Source organism: Pristis pectinata, chromosome 10 (genome assembly GCF_009764475.1).
Source record: "Pristis pectinata isolate sPriPec2 chromosome 10, sPriPec2.1.pri, whole genome shotgun sequence".
NCBI lineage: Eukaryota > Metazoa > Chordata > Chondrichthyes > Rhinopristiformes > Pristidae > Pristis > Pristis pectinata.
The window spans coordinates 25949262-25971675 of NC_067414.1; the positions used below are offsets into that span (position 1 = coordinate 25949262).

The 22414-nt window shown below is 40.7% G+C and overlaps 1 protein-coding gene across 1 annotated transcript in view; it reads right to left on the reverse strand.

Annotated features, from left to right (window-relative positions):
* lca5 (lebercilin LCA5) overlaps positions 1 to 22414 on the reverse strand; it is an 82834-nt gene that overhangs the window by 55825 nt on the left and 4595 nt on the right. Inside the window, exon 2 of the mRNA XM_052024450.1 lies at positions 17887 to 18255. Coding sequence (XP_051880410.1) covers positions 17887 to 18255 — 369 coding nt within the window. The remainder of the gene's footprint in view (positions 1 to 17886; positions 18256 to 22414) is intronic.

A 22414-nucleotide genomic window follows, 5' to 3' on the forward strand; every position in this document is an offset into this window, starting at 1 on the left:
TTCAACTAATTCAGAGCCAGCTATCTTCAGTCCAAGAATCTCATTCTTTCATCTCCTCTGTTCTCACAATGCCATTAACTTGTGCAATTAAAATTCCACTACTTTTGCAATGTGCTCCAACTGTTCAACTCTGCATGGGACTTCTGCTTTCTGGCCATTTTTATCCCAAACCCTGTCCACCTGCTCCTAGTTCCTATCCCCAAGCCAAGTCCTCCTTCAACATTACAACTGGTGACAGTTCTTTCAATCATTATACCTCTGCTGCTCTAGATTAAGTACTTCTGCCTTACCACCAACACCCATGCTTTCAACTCAAAAAACACAAAAGCTTTCACTCAACTTATTTTCCTTAGTTTTGAAAAGTACTTGAGTTTTTTTTCTCCTGATTTGAGTAGCAATATTCATTTGAGATTTTCTAATACTGTTACCTTGTAAAAAAGGGAGCAAAATTAACAAGAATGTTAACATTGGCAGTTGTTAGATTGAAACAAAGCAATTTAAACTTTTTTCCAATTTTAGCCCCAGTTAGTTGGATGTTCAGGATAAGAGGTGTTATGAACCAGCAACAAAAGAAACACTCCGAGTCATGAATAAATGTTAAAAACTACTTTATTAATAACTACTTATGATAATAAGAAAAATAAAAGTAAAAATGTTAGAATGTTAGAAGTAAAAATGTTAAATCTTAAACATTAACCCCAAAAACTAAACTCATAGTGTGTGTGTGGCAAACTCCCAAACTCCAAGTCCAGGAATGGTCTTAAAGTTAAGTTCAGCAAGCCATAAGGTGAAACGTGAGCAAAGGCTTCTTCAACGACCACCATTGACTGAAGACAAAAATGTAGATGTAGAGAGAAAATAGAGAGTAATTATGAAATCCAAATTTGGAACCCATACGACACCTCAATGTCTACTCAGCAGTGACCACTCCACCGCATCTGCCTCACCCCGAAAGGCACTCAAATCATGGCCGTCCACACAAATACCTATTTCCTTCTACAGGTCAACAACAAAGTGAACTCTACTGCTTTGTTCCGAAGTATCTGCCACCCCGAAAAGCATCCGAGATGTGGCCTTCCACACAAATACCTGTTTCCCTCTACAGGTTAACGACAAAGTGGACTCCACCAGATTACTCCAAAAATCCATACGTGGATTGTCGTGACAGACACAGTTACTGTTTCTCATCCATCGATAGAGAAACTAGCAGGCTGGTGTCTCTCTCTCCTCCAACTGATTCCAACTGACTGCTTCAAAAACGTCATTACGTCCTTTATCTTCTGTTGTCGTAACCACGCCACACACACACACACACACACACACACCACTATGCTCTACCTTAAAGGGACATTCACCAATAGTACCCTAGTCTGTAACAGAGGTCATAAACTTTGCTGAGCATGGTGAAAGTCACTTCACTTACTTAGCTTCAGTGAACTTGACCCAAGGCTTTCGCACAAGACTGTGACCCTTCCACTTTGTGTGGGTTTGGGCCACCAGTTTTTGTCTCCCCCACCCCACCACCTCTTTTTTTTAACTGCTCCAAAATTCAACTTGTCACTCTTCTTAGACTTTCAGTTTCAACTTCATTGGGCCAGTGCTTGTCACACAAGCATGACATTGATTATGTGCTCCAAGTGACTGAATCTACTCAAGGCAGTGTTAAATATTCTTCAGGTTTCTATTTTTCCAGTTATTCTTTGTCTTAAATATGTCTAACCTCCAACTTTCATTTACTTCCTCTAACTTAGATTAGCAAACTGATGGCCCTTAAATCATTGTAGTCCAGCAAGTAGATTTATTTGTGTAGCACAAACTGACAGAATGAACAGAAGTATATGCTTTTAAATGGGTGAGCATATAGAATTTTTAAAGCATGGGTAGAATGAATTGCACCTCTTAAGGAAATTGGCTGAGAACCCACAACTTAAAAAAAATGAAACTTTCTATCTGCAAATAGGAAAATAATTACAAACCAGGTAGTTTTATTGCTATTTTTAGAACATATAGAATACCTGACCAAAAAAAAATCATTTGGGGCACATACACAAGTGAACCTATCTAATTCATAATATTCCACAGTGATCATGTTGAATTTTATTTTCAACAGCTTATAATCAAGTACTTTTATTGATGAGAGGAAGATGGAGTATCTCATAATGAACAGTCTAATTTACAAGGTCACTTGGTTGATTGTTACCTAGTCCCCAGTGAGTTTTCTAGCCAACTCCTCCATGTAATTAATTACTTTACTATTGTTTTTTTCATTATTGCCCATCCCCAATTGTTCTTGAAAAAGTAGTTTTGAGCTTCCCCCCTCCACCTGATAAATTCCAACATTTTGAAAGAAGTGGCTGAGGATGGCAGATGTTCTGATTATGATTTTTCAAAATTCTATAGTGTTACGTACCAGCAACAAAAGAAACACACCAAGTCATGTACAAGTGTTAGAAACTGTTTTATTAATAACTACTTATGATAATAAGAAAAAGAAAAATGTTAGATTGTTAGAAGTAAAAATGTTAGATATCAAACATTAACCCCAAAAACTAAACCCAAAGTGTGTGTGTGGCAAATTCCTAAACTCCAAGTCCAGGAATGGTTCTCAAAGTTCAGTTCAGCAAGCCATGAGGTGAAACGTGAACAAAGGCTTCTGCGAAACCACCGTTGACTGAAGAGAAGATGTAGAGAGAAAAGAAAGTGTAATTACAAAATCCAACTGTTCCATGATGGAACCCATAATGACACCTCAATCACTGATCTCCATTCCTTTGTTCCGAAGTATCTGCCACCCCGAAAAGGCATTCAAGACGTGGCCGTCCACACAAATACCTGTTTCCTTCTACAGGTTAACGACAAAGTGGACTCCACTGGATTATTCCAAAAATCCATACATGGATTGTAGTGACAGACACAGTTATTGTTTTTCATCCATTGATGGAGGCCAGCAGGCAGGGTGTCTCTCTCCCTCTTTCTTTGATTCTGACTCTCCGAACAAATGTCAGCACATTGTTATCTCATTGCCGTGGTGACGCCACACACACACACCTGAGCTATGTCTTAGAGACATTCAGCAATAGTAACCTAATCCATAACAATAGATTCTGGAGTATTTCAGAATGAAGGGAGAAAGTAAATAGGAAACTACAGACTTGTTAGCCAGAAATTGGCAGCTGGGAAAACATCAGAATTTATAATAAAAGAATGTGAAATAAAAGCGATAAGAAAATAAAAAAGTGATCAGAGCCAGCATGGATATGCAAAAGACAAAATCATGTTTAACATTTAGTTTAGTTATTTGAGAATGCATCTAGCAGATGAAGAGGAACTTGCATGTAGTGTATTTGGGTTTTCAAAAGATTTTTGATACAAGTCCCACACAGGTGCCTCTCAAGTTGGCAGGCAATGATGAGTGAGATACCACTGGGATTGGTACCTGGGCCTCAACTATTCACAACCTATATTGACAATTTTGTTGGTGGGATCAACTGTAGCACATCCAAGTTCATTGATTACACAAAATTAAATGAGAATGAGAGTAGTGACGAGAATACAGAGGTTTTGAAGGAATATAGACAAGCTAGACAAGAGTGGGCAACAACATGAGGGTGCACAACAACGTGGAAAAATGTGTTGTTATCCACTAGTGTGGGGGAAAAAAAACAGAATGGTGGCAAATGTTGATGTTCAAAAGGCACCTGGGTCTCCTTGCACACAAGTCATTGAAGCCCTGTATGCAGATGCAAAAGGCAATTAGGAAGGCAAATGTTATGTTAGCCTTTATTGCAAGAGGATAATTGTCTTACTACAAATACTTAGGGCCTTGTTGAGAACACATTTGGAGTAATATGTACAATTTTGGTCTCAATACCTTTAGAATGTACTCACTTGCAAGGGGGTACAGTGAAGATTCACCAGGCTGGTTCTTGGAGTGGCAGATCTGCCAGAGGTAGTGTACCCAATCTCCCTTCCTATATTCTCCAGAGTTTAAAGGGTAGAACGAGAGGTGACCTCACTGAGATATACCAAGTACTCAAAGTTCAACAGGATCATGCAGGGAGAACATTTCCATTGACTAAGGAATCTAGAAGCAGAGTTCAATCTCAAAATAAAAGGGATAAGCCATTTAGGACTGAAATGGAAAATAAATTTCTTCACTCACATGGAGTCAAGTTATACAGTGGGAAAATGTTCAGGTTTCAGATTAGCCGTGGTCTTGTTAAAAGGAGGTGTAGGCTCAAGAGACCAATGGCTCCAAATTCTATAGGTTCTGAAATTATTGAAACCTTAGTGGAACCTGCAAACAATGCCACTGTGGAGCAGCAAGTACTTGTGGGGGAGGCAGGCAATTAGTGTGCAAGGTGGTGTGCTCCTTCCACCAGTTAAGCTAGATTTCAGTGTGCTCGTGACAAATGGACTTGAAGTTCTGAATACCATGTTGAATGTTCCTCCTTCAATTTGAGCAATCATGAGCCAGGGATTCCCATCAAAAGAGGTTCTGAGAACATCCTTGAATTGTTTCCTCTATCCTCCTAGTGGTCTCTTACTATCATGGTGCTCAGAGTTGAGTTTGTTTCAGAGTGTTGCCTGGGGTATGCAAGAAACATAGTCTGCCCATTAGAGCCAACAACATAATTAAAGCCCCAATGCTGAGGATGTTGGCATTGGAATAGATGGACACACATCCTATCAATGGGTTTGGAAGATTTTGAGAAGAACAATACCAACTCTCCAATGCTTTGAAGTGACTGCTAGAGGTCTTGATCTTCAAACATTCTTTTCTTCAAACAGCCAAAGGCTATGATGTCTGAAGGTGATGATGAATTTCATCATCAATCTATCTTTGTTGCGAATGACACCAGAGATTAGGGAATTGCTCCATGTTTTTCACGGTCTTGTCTTGACTGTCATTGTTGTACAATGCAGCCCGACTCTTTGTTTTTGTATAATTAGGTGCTAGGCTTATTCTCCCATAAGCTTCAATGAACACATTGAGATAGTTTGGAGTTCGCCCTGCGCCACAATTCGTGTACTGCAGCTCAATGACTACAGTTGACTGGAGGCAACATTTCTCCTGTAGACTAACTACGCTCCAGTAGGAAACTTGTGGCGAAAGGCTAAGCAAAGTGCTGGAGCAAGGTCACAGCCTTGCACTGTGTATAATGAAATTGGGTTTATTGTGAACACTTTGGTTAAGATCACAGCTTGCAGACCATAATAGAAAGAAAATGGAGATGACTGCGTGGGGAATAAAATTTGAGAAAAGTGCTTCAGAGTTCCTCTCAATTGACAAAATAAAGGCATTTTTTTGGTCAAGAGGCCACGTGTAGTGATTGATGCTGCTCCCTACCTATATCTTGTCATTGACACCCAGTGAAAATCACTTCCAGCTTGCCTCCAGATAGATGAAATATACGATGCAATTCAGGAAACAGCTCTTCAGCCACTGGGAGGATGACACTGGCAATAACCTTCCCTGTGGCAAACAGCAGGGAGATCTCCCTCTATCAGATTTGTTTCCCTTGTAGAAGATGGTCACAGATGTAAAGTTTGCCACATTGGTTAGGGTGGTGACAAAGCTGTACTGGCTAATTTGTTGTAGAACAGAATTATGGACACATATATCAAGGACAGAGTCATGGTTGAAGATTTCGACGAAGTAATCCTTCAACTGACGGCTGTCATTAAGTTCTGTTTTCAGCTCACAGCAGGGTGGGCCCTTGGGTGTTTGGACTATAATGGTCTTAGTCTTGAAAACACTGAAGAATCCATACCCATCAGCTGTTCTTCAGGTCACAAGTTTTTTGCTTGATCTCGATGTTCAGGTGCAAAAGAAACAGTTCTGGAGGGAGTTTCAATCCAAGAATATATTACATTTGCAGTTAATTAGATCCGGATTACTTAGTCACCCTCACCAAACCAATCTTGATGTTTTCTGGTAGAGAAGCCAAGCGACTCACTGCAGATGCAAATTATGGTGCACCTCAGTGTAAGCTCAACTCCATGGAAATTCAATGGCTTCTGACGGCTGGGGTTCATCAGGTTGTCTGTATTCTGCTCTCTGAGAATAGTCATTTGCAGAGTCCTCAAAGCCTTAGACAATGATTTTCTTGAGGCAATGTTTCTGTTGTCACCATTGCTTTGGGGCCAGGCTGACGGAGATAACAGGATTGTGCTCCAACTCCCTCCTTACAAATCATGCATTTCCAATAGTTCACAATTTTTCCAATCCTGGCTCTGAAGTCACCCAGTATGTCTACCTCTGGAATGAAGGACAGGGAAGGTCAGAGTAGAAATCCTCCTTGCCCTTATCAGTAGTGTCCAAGGTTGTGGCATGTGCAGTGATGGCTGCTGCATACAAGTTCTGCTTTGTGAATGAGCCAGATGGTTGTGAGATATCATTTATCCCATTAGGACACAGTTACTCATCCATTAGAGTAATTTTAAAACACCAGATTCTTGACAACAGATCTTAGCCCTAGAAGATGCTGTTTCTCTTCCAATGTGCCCTTTTGGCTTAGTACCCACTGCCTTATCCTTTGAACCATGTCTGTCACGTCTCATTCAGGGCAATGATATCAAAGTTAAAACATCCAAGCTCCCAGGCTTTGAGAGCAATGTTTATGCCAGTCACTGTTAGGGCTGTCCATGAGGATTCTGGTACTTCATGCCCCAAATTTCATGAAGAGCAGAAATTGTTTGTGCACAACATCTTTTAACATAGAATGGTTTGCACACCAGCCACCACACAGAGCAAAGACCTTGCTCCATGTTGTGATGAGGTTTAACACAACTAGAGACAGGCTCTGTTGCATAACATTAACACCACACATAAAAATGGATGTGTGTTTGAGCAGCTGTTAGCAAATACTTCCATGCACAGACATACAGATAGGCTCAGGCACAACATTTTTGCCCAGTTTCTTCCTTAATTTCTCTCACTCTTGTTCCATGTCCCCAAACATCATCTACTTCAGTGTCCTCCCCAACTTCATCTTCTCCCACCTTGTCCCTCATTCATGGTAGAGAGGGAGGATGGAGGGAGAGATCATGCTGGCATCATGCAGCTTCATTCACCAACCTTGCCACAGACTGGCTCTCTGTCAAGTGGTATAGAAGCCTGTAGGCCATAAGAAGAAAGCAATATTCTAATTCAATTGGGATCTGTGATTTTTGATAACATGTTCAACTTTTTGTAATCATTTGTATGTTTCACCCAAGTTGTACATCCAACAGCATCACCTCTAGAAAGAGGAATTTCATCAGCGATTATAGAATAGAAACATAGAAAAACCTACAGCATAATTCAGGCCCTTCGGCCCACAAAGCTGTGCCGAACATGTCCCTACCCTAGAAATTACTAGGCTTACCCATAGCCCTCTATTTTACTCAGCTCCACGTACCTATCCAACAGTTTCTTGAAAGACCCTATCGTATCCGCCTCCACCACCGTTGCCAGCAGCCCATTCCACGCACTCACCACTCTGAGTAAAAAAAAACATACCCCTGACATCTCCTCTATATCTACTCCCCAGCACCTTAAACCTATGTCCTCTTGTGGCCACCATTTCCCCTGGGGAAAAGCCTCTGACTATCCACCCGATCAATGCCTTTCATCATCTTATATACCTTTATCAGGTCCCCCTTCATCCTCCGTCGCTCCAAGGAGAAAAGGCCGAGTTCCCTCAACCTGCTTTCATAAGGCATACTCCGCATTCCAGGCAGCATCCTTGTAAATCTCCTCTGCACCCTTTCTATGGCTTCCACATCCTTCCTGTAGTGAGGTGACCAGAACTGAGCGCACTACTCCAAGTGCAGTCTGACCAGGGACTTGTATAGCTGCAACAATACCTCCCAGCTCCTAAATTCAGTTCCCAGATCGATGAAGGACAATACACCGTATGCCTTCTTAACCACAGAGTCAACCTGTGCAGTCACTTTGAACGTCCTATGGACTCGGACCCCAGTATCCCTCTGATCCTCAACACTGCCAAGAGTCTTACCATTAATACTATATTCTGCCATCACATTTGACCTACCAAAATGAACCACTTCACACTTATCTGGGTTGAACTGCATCTGCCACTTCTCAGCCCAACTTTGCATCCTATCTGTGTCCTGCTGTAACCTCTAACAGCCCTCTATACTATCCACAACACATCCAACCTTTGTGTCATCCGCAAAACTTACTAACCCCATCCCTCCACTTCCTTATCCAGGTCATTTATAAAAATCACGAAGAGTAAGGGTCCCAGTACCTCAGGTACACCACTGGTCACCGACCTCCATGCAGAATACGACCCTTCAACAACCACTCTTTGCCTTCTGTGAGCCAGCGAGTTCTGGGTCCACATTGCAATGTCCCCTTAGATCCCATGCCTCCTTACTTTCTCAATAAGCCTTGCATGGGGTACCTTTTCAAATGCCTTGCTGAAATCCATATACACTACATCCACTGCTCTCCCTTCATCAATGTGTTTAGTCACATCCTCAAAAAATTCAATCAGGCTCGTAAGGCAGGACCTGCCCTTGACAAAGCCACGTTGACTATTCCTAATCATATTACACCTCTCCAAGTGTTCATAAATCCTGCCTCTCAGGATTTTCTCCATCAGTTTACCAACCACTGAGGTAAGACTCACTGGTCTATAATTCCCTGGGCTATCTCTACTCCCTTTCTTGAATAAGGGAACAACATCCACAACCCTCCAATCTTCTTGGAACCTCTCCTGTCTCCATTGATGATGCAAAAGATCATAGTCAGAGGCTCTGCAATCTCCTCCCATCGCCTCCCACAGCAGCCTGGGGTACATCCCATCCGGCCCAGCGAGTTATCCAACTTGATGCTTTCCAAAAGTTCCAGCAGCTCCTCTTTCCTAATATCTACATGCTCAAGCCTTTCAGCCTGCTGCAAGTCCACACTACAATTCCCCAGATCTTTTTCCATAGTGAATACTGATGTATTCATTAAATACCTCCGCTATTTCTTCCAGATCCATGCACACTTTCCCACTGCTGCACTTGATGGGCCCTATTCTTTCGCATCTTATCCTCTTGCTCTTCACATACTTGTAGAAGCCTTGGGGTTTTCCTTAATCCTGCCGCTAAGGTCTTTATAAAGACAGACCATTATAAAGACATTATAAAGAATATGCCATTATAAAGACAGGCACAAAGTATTGATCAGTGAAGGTTGTAATGTCAAGTTGCATGAAATAAGGATGCAGAAGAGTTAAACCAGACTCAGTGATGATATTGAGCCATCCACAGAGGTACAGGAAATTGCTCCATTATTTCAATGCAATTTATTTCAGATCTCAAAATTTTCTTTGTGGTAATTAATGAATGTTGATATAATGATAAGATGAATGGATATGGATTTCCCTCTGTTATTCTGTCAAAAATTAAGTGCTTTAGTTATTGATACAGTTCCTAGAACATTGATTTTCATGCAAGTGCCCCCTTCCCTTTCTCCTATAAGAATACATGTGCTTTCTGGTAGTTAGAGTCATCTCTGGAAACTTGGGAAAAGGACAAGCCTCTTCGGTGTCTCACTCCAGCCTCTCAGGACCTACCAAACATCAGAAAAAGGAAAAGGAGCAGACTGTTCAGTCCCTCAACAAGCTCATGTCTGATCACATGCCTCAACATTACTTTCCTCTTATTTCTGATTCAACTAATATCTTTGTGGATACAATGAATGATTGAGCTTCCACAGCCCAATCCAGGGGAGAGAATTCCAAAGATTCACAACCCTCTGAGTGAAGAAATTTCCCATTTCAGTCCTGAATTACTTATCCTTCACTTTGAGACTGTGATCCTCTAGACTCCAGAGCCAGGTGAAATATCCTCCACATTTCTATCATCAAGACTTCTAAGTTTTTTGAGCATCTCCAAGTCACCTCTCATTCTATTAAACTCTAGATGCCTAATCTCTCCTTATATGACAAACAGAAACAAGTCAAGTTTTCGCTGGGCTACTTCAAAAGTAAGTACATCTTTCTGCATAAGGTATCTAGTACTGCACACAATATTCCAAATATGTTGTTACCAAGGCCCTATATAATTGCAGTAGGACAATTTTTACTCTTGTACTCAAATTGCTTGCAATAAAGCCAACACACCACTTATTTCTGTTTCAAGAAGGCAACATCCATCATCAAAGACCCCCACCATCTGGAGCATGCCATTTTCTTGCAGCTACCATTGTGCAGAAGGTATAATGCCTTAAGTCCCACAGCACGTTCAAGAACAGCTACTTCGTTTCAACTATTTGGCTCTTGAACCAACCTGCACAACCCTAATAACTGCCTCAGTATAGTAACATTCTGACCAGATTGCACTACAACGTACTTTGTTGTTCTATTTGTGTTCTTTCTTGTAAAAACTATGTATAATTTATGTTTGATTTATGTTTCCCTTGTGAATGTTGTGTATCTGATGCGATATGCCTGTAATGTTGCCCCAAGTAAGTTTTTCAATGCACTTGTGCAAACTTGTACTTGTGCATTTGACAATAAACTCAACATTGACTTTGATTTCTTAATTGCTTGTTGTATCTTCATGTTGGCTTTCAGTGGCTTATGTACAAGGACACTTGGGACTCTTTAAACTACACACTTCTAGTTTACCACACACTTTTCACATTATTCTCCACATGCTATGTTGTGGCCCACTCACTCAGCTTGTCTACATCCCCATAAAACTCTTTACATTCTCATCTTTATCTAGATTCCCACTTAGTTTTATGTCATCAGCAAACTTGGAAATGTTATGTTTGTTTCCCTCAAGCAAATATACATTGTGAATAGTTTGGGGCCCCAAGCACCAGCCATTGCGATAATCTACGAGTCACAGCCTACTCACCAGAGAAGGACCCATTTATTACTACTTTTTTTCCACCCCCTATGTTAATCAACTTTCAATCCATGCTAACCTATTATTTCCAAATGGATATGTTCCAACTTGTTCCCCAACCTTCTGCAGGTCACCTTTTTGAAAACTTCTGAAAATCCAAATATACCACATTTACTGGTTGCCCCTCATCTCCTCTACTTGCTGTATCCTGAAAGAACTCAAATAGATAAGTCAAACATAATTTTCCTTTCATAAATCCATGCTGACTGTGCTCAATTATTTTCTAACTATGTAAGTATCACAGCCTCCATTACAGATTCCAACATTTTCCCAACTAATGACGTTAGGCTAACAGGTTAGTAGTTCACTGTCTTCTCTGCCTATCCTTCTTTATTTTATAGGATTCTGGACACTTTCTTTCTAAATCAGTACTGCTGTAACCATTGTCTGTGTAATCCAAAACAATATTTGCATTAACATGATAGTCAAGAGAATGGAAGCCCTGTTCATACTTCAGCTAATTTGAAACAATAAGCAAACCATTGTAATATACGAATAGAGGAGACACATGGAGCCCATGCAATAGTACATCTTAAACCTTTCATATTTGCTTCTCCAAATTTGCAGTAACTAGGCTTGATGCACATTAGTGACCAAAGCCAGAAACAATCACAAGATCACAAAATAAGGGAGCAGAAGTAGGCAATTCGGCCCATCGAGTCTGCTCCAAAGAAAAGGGAAAAAAGAAAAGAAATGAGAAATTGGGTGGGGGGGGGGGGGCGCAAAAAAACCACACTATTCTAACCCCAATTTCCGGCCTTATCTCCATATCCCTTGATACCCCGACTATTTAGATATCTATCTATCTCTTCCTTAAATGCCTCCAATGAGCTGGCCTCCACTGCTGTATGTGGCAAGGAATTCCACAAATTCACCACCCTCTGGCTAAAGAAATTACCCCTCATCTCTGTTTTAAACCTGTACCCTCTAATTCTAAGATTGTGCCCTCTGGTCCTGGACTCACCCACCAAGGGAAACAGCCTAGCCACATCTACTCTGTCCAGTCCTTTCAACATTTTAAATGTCTCTATGAGGTCCCCTCTTATTCTTCTGTACTCCAGTGAGTACAGTCCAAGAGCCGACAAACGCTCATCATACGTAAGTAAGCAGTGAATTTAACACGCCCATGTGAATGTATGAATGGACCGTTCTATCCAATGTTGCCTAGCTTTGCTCAACTTCAAACACTTCCACGTAAATAGGAAAACTAACAAGTAAGCATCACTAAGGAGTTAAAATGAACAATTTTAGTCCAAAAATATTAAAACACGTTAAAGTTCATCTTGGATTAGTCAGTACTACCTTTATATTGAGCTACTCTACCTGGCCATTCCATTGGATTGACCCCTAAAATGGGTTATTTTTCCCTTGATTAATTCTGATCAGACAAAGTGAGAGGGAAGGATATGCTTCCCCAGATCAGCAATCACAAGAGAAGCCTTAAAATGACACATTTTAAATACCAAACTTTACTTGGAGGAGAGGGGGAGGTCATGGGAGAGGGATAGCTGGAAAAGGTGGGCAAAGGGGGAGTGAGAGGTTGTGATGTAACACTATTACTACTAATAACTATGGCTTGATTTTGTTACTTGCAGCAGAGCAAACAAGAAACGTATACCTCGTTACACTTCCTGACACAAATCCAATTGACAGTGAAACCCGTGAATTATTCAGACAGACAAACAGTCCAGAGAGAAAGATTACACATTTGCACATTGCTCTTGCTATCCTATTTACAAAATAAAAGACGCATTAATATTTTTGGAAAATAATAATGGATTGCAAAAGAACAGTTTAAGCTTACATAGTAAACAATGGCTCTTGCAAAGATTCAGAAAAATCGTACATTATCAAAACTTAGAAATAACATTTGAATTAATTGAGTCATGGAGCAATACAGCACAGATACAGGCCTTTCAGCCGAACATGTCCATGTCAACCATGGTGCCCACCCAGCTAATCCCAATTTCCTACATTTGGCCCACTCCACATACCTCTAAGCCCTGCCCCTCCGATGGCTTCTTATGTGATACTATTACACCTGACTCAACCACTTCCTCTGGCAGCTCGTTCCATATACTCACCACCTGAGAGTCCCTTTTAAGAGTCACACCTCAGAGTCACACCTCAGGTCCCTTTTAAGTCCTTCCCCTCTCAACCTAAATCTATGCCCTTTAGTTTTGGACTCCCCTAGCCTGGGGAAAAGACTGTTACCATCCATCTTATCTATGCCTCTCATCATTTTAAGCATTTCTGTAATGTCACCCCTCATTCTCCTACGTTCCAAGGAATGAAGACCTCGCCTAGCCAACCTCTCCCTATAACTCAGGCCCTCTAGTCCTGGCAACATCCTCGTAAATCTTTTCTGCACTCTTTCCAGTTTAACCACATCCTTCCTATAACAGGGTGACCAGAACTGTACACAGTACTCCAAGTGCAGCCTCACCAATGACTTGTACAACTGCAACATAATGTCCCAACTCCTATACTCAATGCTAAACACTTTATCACCACCCTTTCTATTGGTAATGCTGCTTTCAATGAACTGTGCACTTGTACACCTAGGTCTCTGTTCCATTACACTCCCTAGTGCCCTACCATTCACAGTACAAGTCCTATGCTGGTTTGACTTTCCAAAATGCATCACCTCACACTTATCTGTATTGAAATCCATTTGTCACTCCTCAGCCCACTTCTCTAACTGATCAAGATCCCCCTGTAATCTATGATAACCTTCTTCACCAAACAGCATCACCTAATTTCATTTCATCTTCACACTTACTGATCCAGCCTTGTGCATTTGCATCTAAATCATATTCATATAAATAATAAATAACAGGATCCCAACACTAAACCCTGTGGCACACCACGAGTCACTGGCCTCTATTCCAAGAAACAACGTTCAACCACCACCCTCTGCTCCCTACCCCGAGCCAATTTTGAATCCACCTAACGAGTTTTCCCTGGTTTCTATGTGACCTAACCTTCCAGACCAGCCTACCATGAGGGTCCTTGTGAAGGGCCCTTGCTAAAGTCCAAATAGACAACATCCACTGCCTTAACATCTACCTTTTTGGTTACCTCTTCAAATAACTCTAAGAGATTTGTCAAGCATGACTTTCCACGCACAAAGCCATGCTGACTCCTCCTAATCATACTGTCTATCCAAACACTGGTAGATCCTGTCCTTCAGAATTCCCTCCAGTAACTTCCCCACTACTGACATCAGCCTGACCGGCCTGTAGTTCCCTGGCTTGTCCTTGCTACCCTTTAAACAACAGAACAACAGTAGCCACCTTCTAACCTTCAGGAACTTCACCAGTGGCTAACGATGAAGCAAATATCTTCGTAAGCTCCTCTACAATTTCTTCTCTAGCCTTCCACAAAGTCCGAGGATGGACTCAGTCAGGCCCTGGGGATTTATCCACCTTAATGCACTGCAAGGCTGCAAATACCTCCTCCCTGGTAATACAAATGTCCTCCAAAACATCACCACTTGTTTCCCTCATCTCGAGCAACCATGATTTTCTACTCAGTAAACACAGAGGAGAAATATTTGTTCAAAATCCCACTCACCTCCTGCAGCTCAATACATAGGCAGCCCTGCTGATCTCCAAGGGGACCTATTCCCTCCCTAGCCACCCTTTTACTCTTAATATAACTATAGAACCTGTTGGGATTTTCCTTAACCCTACCTGTCAGATCCATCTCATACCCTCTCTTTGCCCTCCTAATTCCTCTCTTTGCCCTCCTAATTTCCCTCTTATGTGTATTCTTAATCTTTTTAGTCAAGGGATTTACTCGTTCCTCTCCCCCCACCCCCCCAAACCCAATGTATGCTTCTTTCTTTTTCTTGACCAGAGCCTCAATATTCCTCATCAGCCAAGGTTCCCTAAACCTGCCAGGTTTATCCTTCACTCTAACAGGAACACACTGCTTCTGGACTCTTGATATCACATCTTAAAAGCCTCCCACTTGCCATTCGTTCCTTTCCCTCAAACAGGCTCACCCATCGACCTCTGCCAGATCCTGCCTAATTCCCCCAAAATTAGCCCAGCTGTAGTTTAGGACCCTAACCTATGGACCTGTCCTGTTCTTTTCCATCGTTATCTTAAAACTAATAGAATTACAGTCACTAGAGCCAAAGTGCTCCCTGACTGCCACTTCAGTTACTTGTCCTGCCTCGTTTCCCAAGAGGTTGAGTATTGCACCCTCCTGAGTAGGTCCCTCTACATATTGACTCCAGATACATCTCTGAACACATTTTACAAATTCCACTCCATCCAGGCCCTTAACACTCTGGGTAGTCCAGTCAATACCGGGGAAGTTAAAATCTCCCACTAATACAACCCTATTATTCTTTCAACTATGAGCAATTTCTCTACACACCCGTTCCTCAAGGTTCTGCTAACTACTGGGGCGGGGGGGGGGGGGGGGTGGTTGGAGTTTTAAATACAGCCCCACTAGAGTGACCCTCCCCTTCTTGTTTCTAAGTTCTACCCATACGGCCTCACTGGACAAGCCCCCAAGAATATCATCTCTAAGTACTACTGTTGCATCCTCCCTTTAAAAGGCAACACCCTCTCCTCACTTACCTGTACTTCTGACATGCCTGTAGCATCTGTATCCTGGAATAACAAGCACCCAGTTCTGCCCTTCTCTCAGCCATGTTTCTGTTATGGCTATAACATCCCAGTCCTCAGAGCCAATCCACACTGAGTTCGTCATTCTTACCTGTTAAACCTCGTGCATTGAAATAAATGCAGTTTAACCAAGTATTCCTTTTCCTGCCTTTACTGTGTCCCTGGCTATTCTGATTACTGAACTTGCTCTCACTGGATACTGCTTTATCCCACGACTTGCTCCAGCTCAGAGTCCCACTCCCTTGCCAATCTCGTTTAAACCCTCCCATGTAGCATTGGCAAAATTTCCCTGCAAGGATATTGGTCCCTCTCTGGTTCAAGTACAACCCGTCCCTCTTGTACAGATCGCCTCTACCCTAGAAGAGATCCCAACAGTCCAAAAACCTGAATCCCTGCCAACTGCACCAGCTCCTCAGCCACAAATTCATCTGGTCTATCCTTCTATAGAATTTTTTTGTGCCTTCTATTTCTGACCTCACTAGCACATGGCACTGGGAGTATTCCAGAGATCACTACCCTCGAGGTCCGTATTCTTAACCAATACCTAACTCCCAATACTTATTCTGCAGGATATCATCCCTTCTTCTACCTATATTATTTGTACCAACACATACAACGACTTCTGACTGTTTGCCCTCCCCCTTGAGAATTTTCTGCAGCTGCTCGGAGACATCCTTGACCCTGGCACCCCGGAAGCAATACACCATCCTGGTGATTCTTCTGCAGCCACAGAATCTCCTGTCTGTCCCCCTCACTATCGAGCCTCCTATCACTATCACCCTGCCCGACTGCACCCTTTCCCTCTGGGCCTCAGAGCCGATCACAGTGTCAGAGACCTGACTACTGCTGCTAGCCCCTGAAAGAACACACCCCTCAACAGTTAATGAGGGGAATGGCCATAGGGGAACCCTGTAATGATTGCCTATGGCCCTTACTTTTCCTGGTAGTCACCAATCTATCTGAAGTCTGTACCTTGGATGTGACCACCTCAGTAAAAGTCTCATGTATAATGCTCTCAGCTTCCCGGATGATCCTGAGTACATCCAAATCCAGCTCCAGTTCCTTGACCCAGTCTGTCAGGAGCTCCAGCTAGATGCACTTCCCACAGATGTAGTCATCACGAAGACCGCCCAGTTCCGACTTCCCACATCTTGCAACCATCCTTCCGACACTTAATCAAGTACTACAGATCAACAGCAATATAAAACCTTACCTGTTCTTACCTGTGCCTCCTCGTCAAAGCTTTTTTAAATATCTGTTCTCACTCCCAACACCCGGGCCACTTACTCAGTCTCTTCACGCCAAAGCCCCTTGAGCCAAAGCCTCATCTTCCCACTACTCCACTAGCCCACTCTCACAATGGCACCTCCAAAATGGCTGCTCCAGCCTGGTCCTACCTTCTTTTTATTGGCTGCTGTTACTTACCTAAAATTAACTAACAATTAGCAAACTTGCCTCTATTAAAATTCCTGTAAAATGAAACTCACAAGCAAGCCATGAGACCTACCTCTTCTAAACTCTCCTGCTCTCGCTCCATTTGAAAATACAACTCTTATGAATCTTACATAAGTTTGTTTTGTTAACCAAAGTAAAGGAATTTAGCACCTATTTAGACATCCAATTTACAGTTAATTATTTACTTTCTGAAGAGCAGGATCAATGCAATGTGGAAGCATTGCAACAAGTGTGTATGGCCATATACTACTAACAACATTGAGTCAACTAATCAAAAAACTTAGTTTCCACAGCATTTATGATAATATAAATGTTGGACAAAATTTCAAAAATACTCTCTAAACTTATTTTACTTACATCCAAGGGCCTTGCTTTAACATTTTATCCAACAGGTAGCATTTGCAAAGGTGTGACAGTACTACACTACAATTGTCAGCCTGTCTTTTTGAGCTCTACTTGTCTCTAGAGTGGAGCTTGAACTCACAACTTTCTTATTCAGACAAGAGCTGGAGATTTGATTAAATGCCTCACCCGAAAGGAAGCAATTTAGACAATGCAGCAGATCCTCAATTCGGAACTGGTGCTCCCTAGATTATACAGTGAAAGAGGCAAGAATGGGAACTGAGCCAACACCAAACTATTAATACAGTTATCCAATTGAAATATAATTAATTTTGGGGTATCTCAAGTAAATGCTATTCTGATGCAAAGAAATATCTGCAAGTACTGAAATTATCTACTAATTTAGAATGTGTGTGTTGGATTGCAGAGTCTAAATTGTTCTTCAGGGTTAATCTTCTGCTAAGATTCTTAGTTTTCTTCTCAAAAATTATTTCAAATATACATTTACAAATAAAATAAATAAGCTTACCTCGATCATGGATAGAACTACTAGCCTTTTGTTTTACTTGTCCCTTTCTCCTTGGACTAGGTGTTCTAGATCTGGAGTTTTCTGAGCAATAAGGATCAGACATATATGATGAATTATCATAGTCATCTGAATAATAGGAGTCACTACTCTTATCATAGTCCACATTTTTGCTCTTCTCTTGATCTCCCATAGTACTCCCACTATGTCGAGTTGGTTTGCTTTTCTTTTTATTGTCATTTGTCACAAACTTTCTTTGTGTGCTAGCTCCAGAGTACACACTTCTTCCTTCTTCTGAATCTCCTGTATTGTCTTCATCACTGTATCTGTTTTGGGAATCCATGTTAATTCTATACAGTTTTTGCACAGAATCTGTAGTTTAAATAATAAAAGCAAACTTTTTTTAGCAAGTTGGATGGAACAGTTCACATACTTAAAAAAATTAGGTACCATAATCCTGGGAATTGGAACATATTACCTCTTAATATTATTAATTATCTCATCAACAAAGTAGAGTACTGACCCCAACCCCTGCTTCCAAAGAGAGAATACCTAGTAGATTGAAAAACAGTTGCGCAAAATCAATGGATATTCAGAATAAATTTCCCACTGCATCAGGAAAGCTGCTAACATAATCAAGGACCACTCCCAGCTCCTCTCTCCTGTCGGGCAAAAGATACAAAAAGCCCAAAAGCATGAACCAGCAGACTCAAGGACAGCTTCTAGCCCACTATTATCAGACTCCTGCATGGAACCCTTATGCTAAAAGAACTCTTGATCTCCCAATCTACTTCATCATGGCCCTTGCACCTTATTAATCTACCTGCATTGCACTTTCTCTGCAACTGCAACACTATATTTTGCGTTATGTTTTCTATTCACTACTTCAATGTAATTACAGTGGCATGCAAAAGTTTGGACACCCTGGTGAAGATTTCTGTTACTGTGAATAGCTAAGCAAGTAAAAGATAACCTGATTTCCAAAAGGCATAAAGTTAAAGATGACACATTTTTTTAATATTTTAAGATTACTTTTTATTTCCATCTTTTACAGTTCCAAAATAACAAAAAAGGAAAAGGGCCCGAAGCAAAAGTTTGGGCACTCTGCATCGTTAGTACTTAGTAACACTCCCTTTGGCAAGTATCACAGCTTGTAAACGCTTGCTGTAGCCAGCTAAGAGTCTTTCAATTCTTGTTTGGGGGATTTTCAAAGCAAAACAAAAATAATACACTAATCTTGCTTAAAATGTTGAAAAGAATGTTTCATCTTTAACTTTATGACTTTTGGAGATCAGTTCATCTTCTACTCACTTAACTATTCACAGCAACAGAAATTTTGACCAGAACTTTTGCATGCCACTGTATGGATGGCATGCAAAACAAAAGCTTTTCACTGTATCTCAGTATATTTGACAACAGTAAACCAATATCAATTTTAAATAAAACAATGAAATTATAACCACTTTCAGGTCTATTATATTTTCATTTAGGTCACTAAGAATTAATCAGCAACAATTTTAATCTATTTGGTTTGTTGGATGTGTCAGGTGGCACGTGATGCAGCAGTTAGAGCTGCAACCTCACAGCTCCAGGGATCCAGGTTTGATCCTGACTTCAAGTGCTGTCTGAGCAGAGTTAGTCCATTTTCTCCATGACTGCAGGTTTCTACCAAGTAGTCTAGTTTCATCTCAATGACGTGCTGGTTGGCTAATTAGTTACTGTAAATTACTCCTTTGTATGCTAAATGACAAAAAGAATCTAAGGGGAATTGATGGACATGCAAGAGAGATCAAGTTACAGGAATGCAGGGAAATAAGAAAGAGACATTGGGTCTAATGGGATCGCTGCCATGGATCTCAAGGACTGAATTACTTTGTTCTGTGTTGTTATAAGGTAATTACAGAAATGGTCCCTAGGGATTAGAGGGAAAGCTTCATTTATATAGCTCATCTCTTTTAGAACATCCCAATATACTTCAGCCATTCAAGCACTTTTGAAGTGCAGTCACTTTTGCAACATAGTAAATGCAACAACCAATTTGCACCTAGTTCTCTTGCATAAACAGCAATGTGACAATGACCTGAAAATATTTTGTAGTGAAATTGATATTAGGAAAAACACTGGTGGATAACACCCATATCCTGTTTTGAAATTGTGGCTTAGGATCATTCACTTCCACCTTAGAGAGCAAGTTAGGTTTTGATTAAAGGTCTCATCAAAAATAAGACCCCTCAAACTACAGGGTATTATCAGTCTATACATTTCAGCTCAAGTCACTAGAATTGATATTAAAACAGTGTACAGATCAAGGCTGCTGGCTGCCTATATTTAAAATTGTCAAGAATATTAAAATAACAGTGTCTAAAAATTTCAGAGAAGCAAATTATTTAAACTTCAAGCAATATTTACAACTGCTAATGAAATACTCTATAATACAATAGATATTCATTTTCCTGCTACACTGAAACACGTGACAATGTTCAACATACAGTTTTGATGGAATACACAGAAGTGTATTTGTTTTGCAAGTATCACATTTTTTTCTGCATTGCATTATATTCTTATTAGAGCTTGTTTAATTGCACCACTAAGGTTTTTTTTTGCAATCCACTGCCCCCCACCTCCTTTTCCTCTAATCTGAACCACTTTCTGCCAGACCACTTTTCTGGTTTTCTGACGAGTAACTAGGATAATAATTAAACAGCTTATAACTGAAGTATTTTTCTGCAAAAAGTTATTATAGAAAAGGAAGGTGACTTCATACAGTGCAAAAAATTCCACCAGTTTATTGCAGTTTTTGAAGGTACCCTGGGAAATTGTTATTCTGACTTGCTTTTTCTGCATTTCACGCATGAAGGGAATAACAGGTTACATTTGTATACTTATTTTCATTGAATAAAAAGATTCCAAGCAGCATGAATGAGGGGCTGGCCTTTCAGTACGAGAGAAATTTCTTCACTGAGGTGGTGAATCTTTAAAATTCTCGACCCACAGACCAGTTTTGTCAGAAATTGAGAGATTTTAGATATTAAGGAAATCTAAGGACATGAGGTTAGTGGAGAAAAGTGGCAATGAACTAAAAATCACCACTGATCTGACTTAATGCAGAGCAGAAATAAAATGCTGAATGTTTATGTTCAAACCTAGGGGCTGACACTGAAATGGACACAGGCAACCTTATAGACGTGCAATTAGCAAGTTTTGGTAAAGACAAAACAAGGACTGAAAGATCACCTTAGAGTCCAACATGACACCTATGTTGCAGATAGTCTGGTTCAGCCCAAGGCAGTAGCCATTGAGGAAGATAGAGTCAGTGGTTAGAAAGTGAATTTGTGACAGAGATTGAAGGCAACATTTCACTGGAAGAAATTTCCATTCATGCAACACTAGATGTCAGATGAGTAGCAATACAAATGAAAGGCACAAAGCACCTTATCGATTGTTTCATATTTCTTTTGTACGGGTTAAGCAAGCATTTTCTTCAGAGGGATCAGGAATATCAATCAAGAAGACTGCCACCATGTGGTAGACCCCATATTAGGAAACTGCCACATTTGTCACTGAGATATTAAAAATGTTTTGCTGGTCTTTTTTCAAAAACAAAAAGAATCAAAACACTCGCAATTTAGGATGATGATAAATAGCATGTGCCAGACAGCTTCCAGCAGGAGGCTTGCGTTAGTGAAAGATTGAAAAAAGGGGTTATAATTTATGACATTTGAAAAGTGAGATGAATGGATTATGTGAATAACATCCAGTTACTGAACCAAAGGATAAAATTCAAATGGACAAAATTCAAGCAGGATTCAAAGAATGTGCTGTTGCTCTCTCATCTTCAGGTTCAGGATACATGAACAGATTCTAGATAGTAGCAGATGATGCTATTTAATGCTTTTATTTAAAAAGCTGGAATGAATAATTACTCAGTGATTGCAGGTTCAACATTAGTAATAGGATGAGGCACCCACAATTCTGGACCAACAAATAAGGACTTGTTATGACAGACACCCAAGTTTGAATGGTGAAGTCTGATAAACGTTTTTTGGATCAATACTGGCAATCAGAAAGAATTTACTGTATTCTCTCAAGAGCTTGTTGGCCCGTTATCAGTATCAGGTAAAAACAAATAATCTGTGAAGGGTGGGTTAAATGGAACTCTCATTTCAATTTAATATCCTACTCTGTATGGTGACCAGAACAACACTGGGGATATGAGGGAGAAGTAGGATGAAGTATTAAAATAAAATAAATTAAATATTAGACAGAGGAAAGTGGTATATACCTATCAAAGACTTCGAAGGAAGGTAAATGGGATTTAATTTTCATCTATGCTGATGCTGGCACAGTAATTACATAAATTGATTTTGCTTGCCTCATCCATCAGTTGCCTGGAAAGGACCCAGGTGGTTTAAAGAAAGTTCACATAGGATTTTTTATTTAAAACTTCATTCAAGGGATGTGGCACTTACTGTCTACCCCTAATGAATAGGTTGCTTAGCTACTTCAGAAGGCAGTGAAGAGTCCACCACAT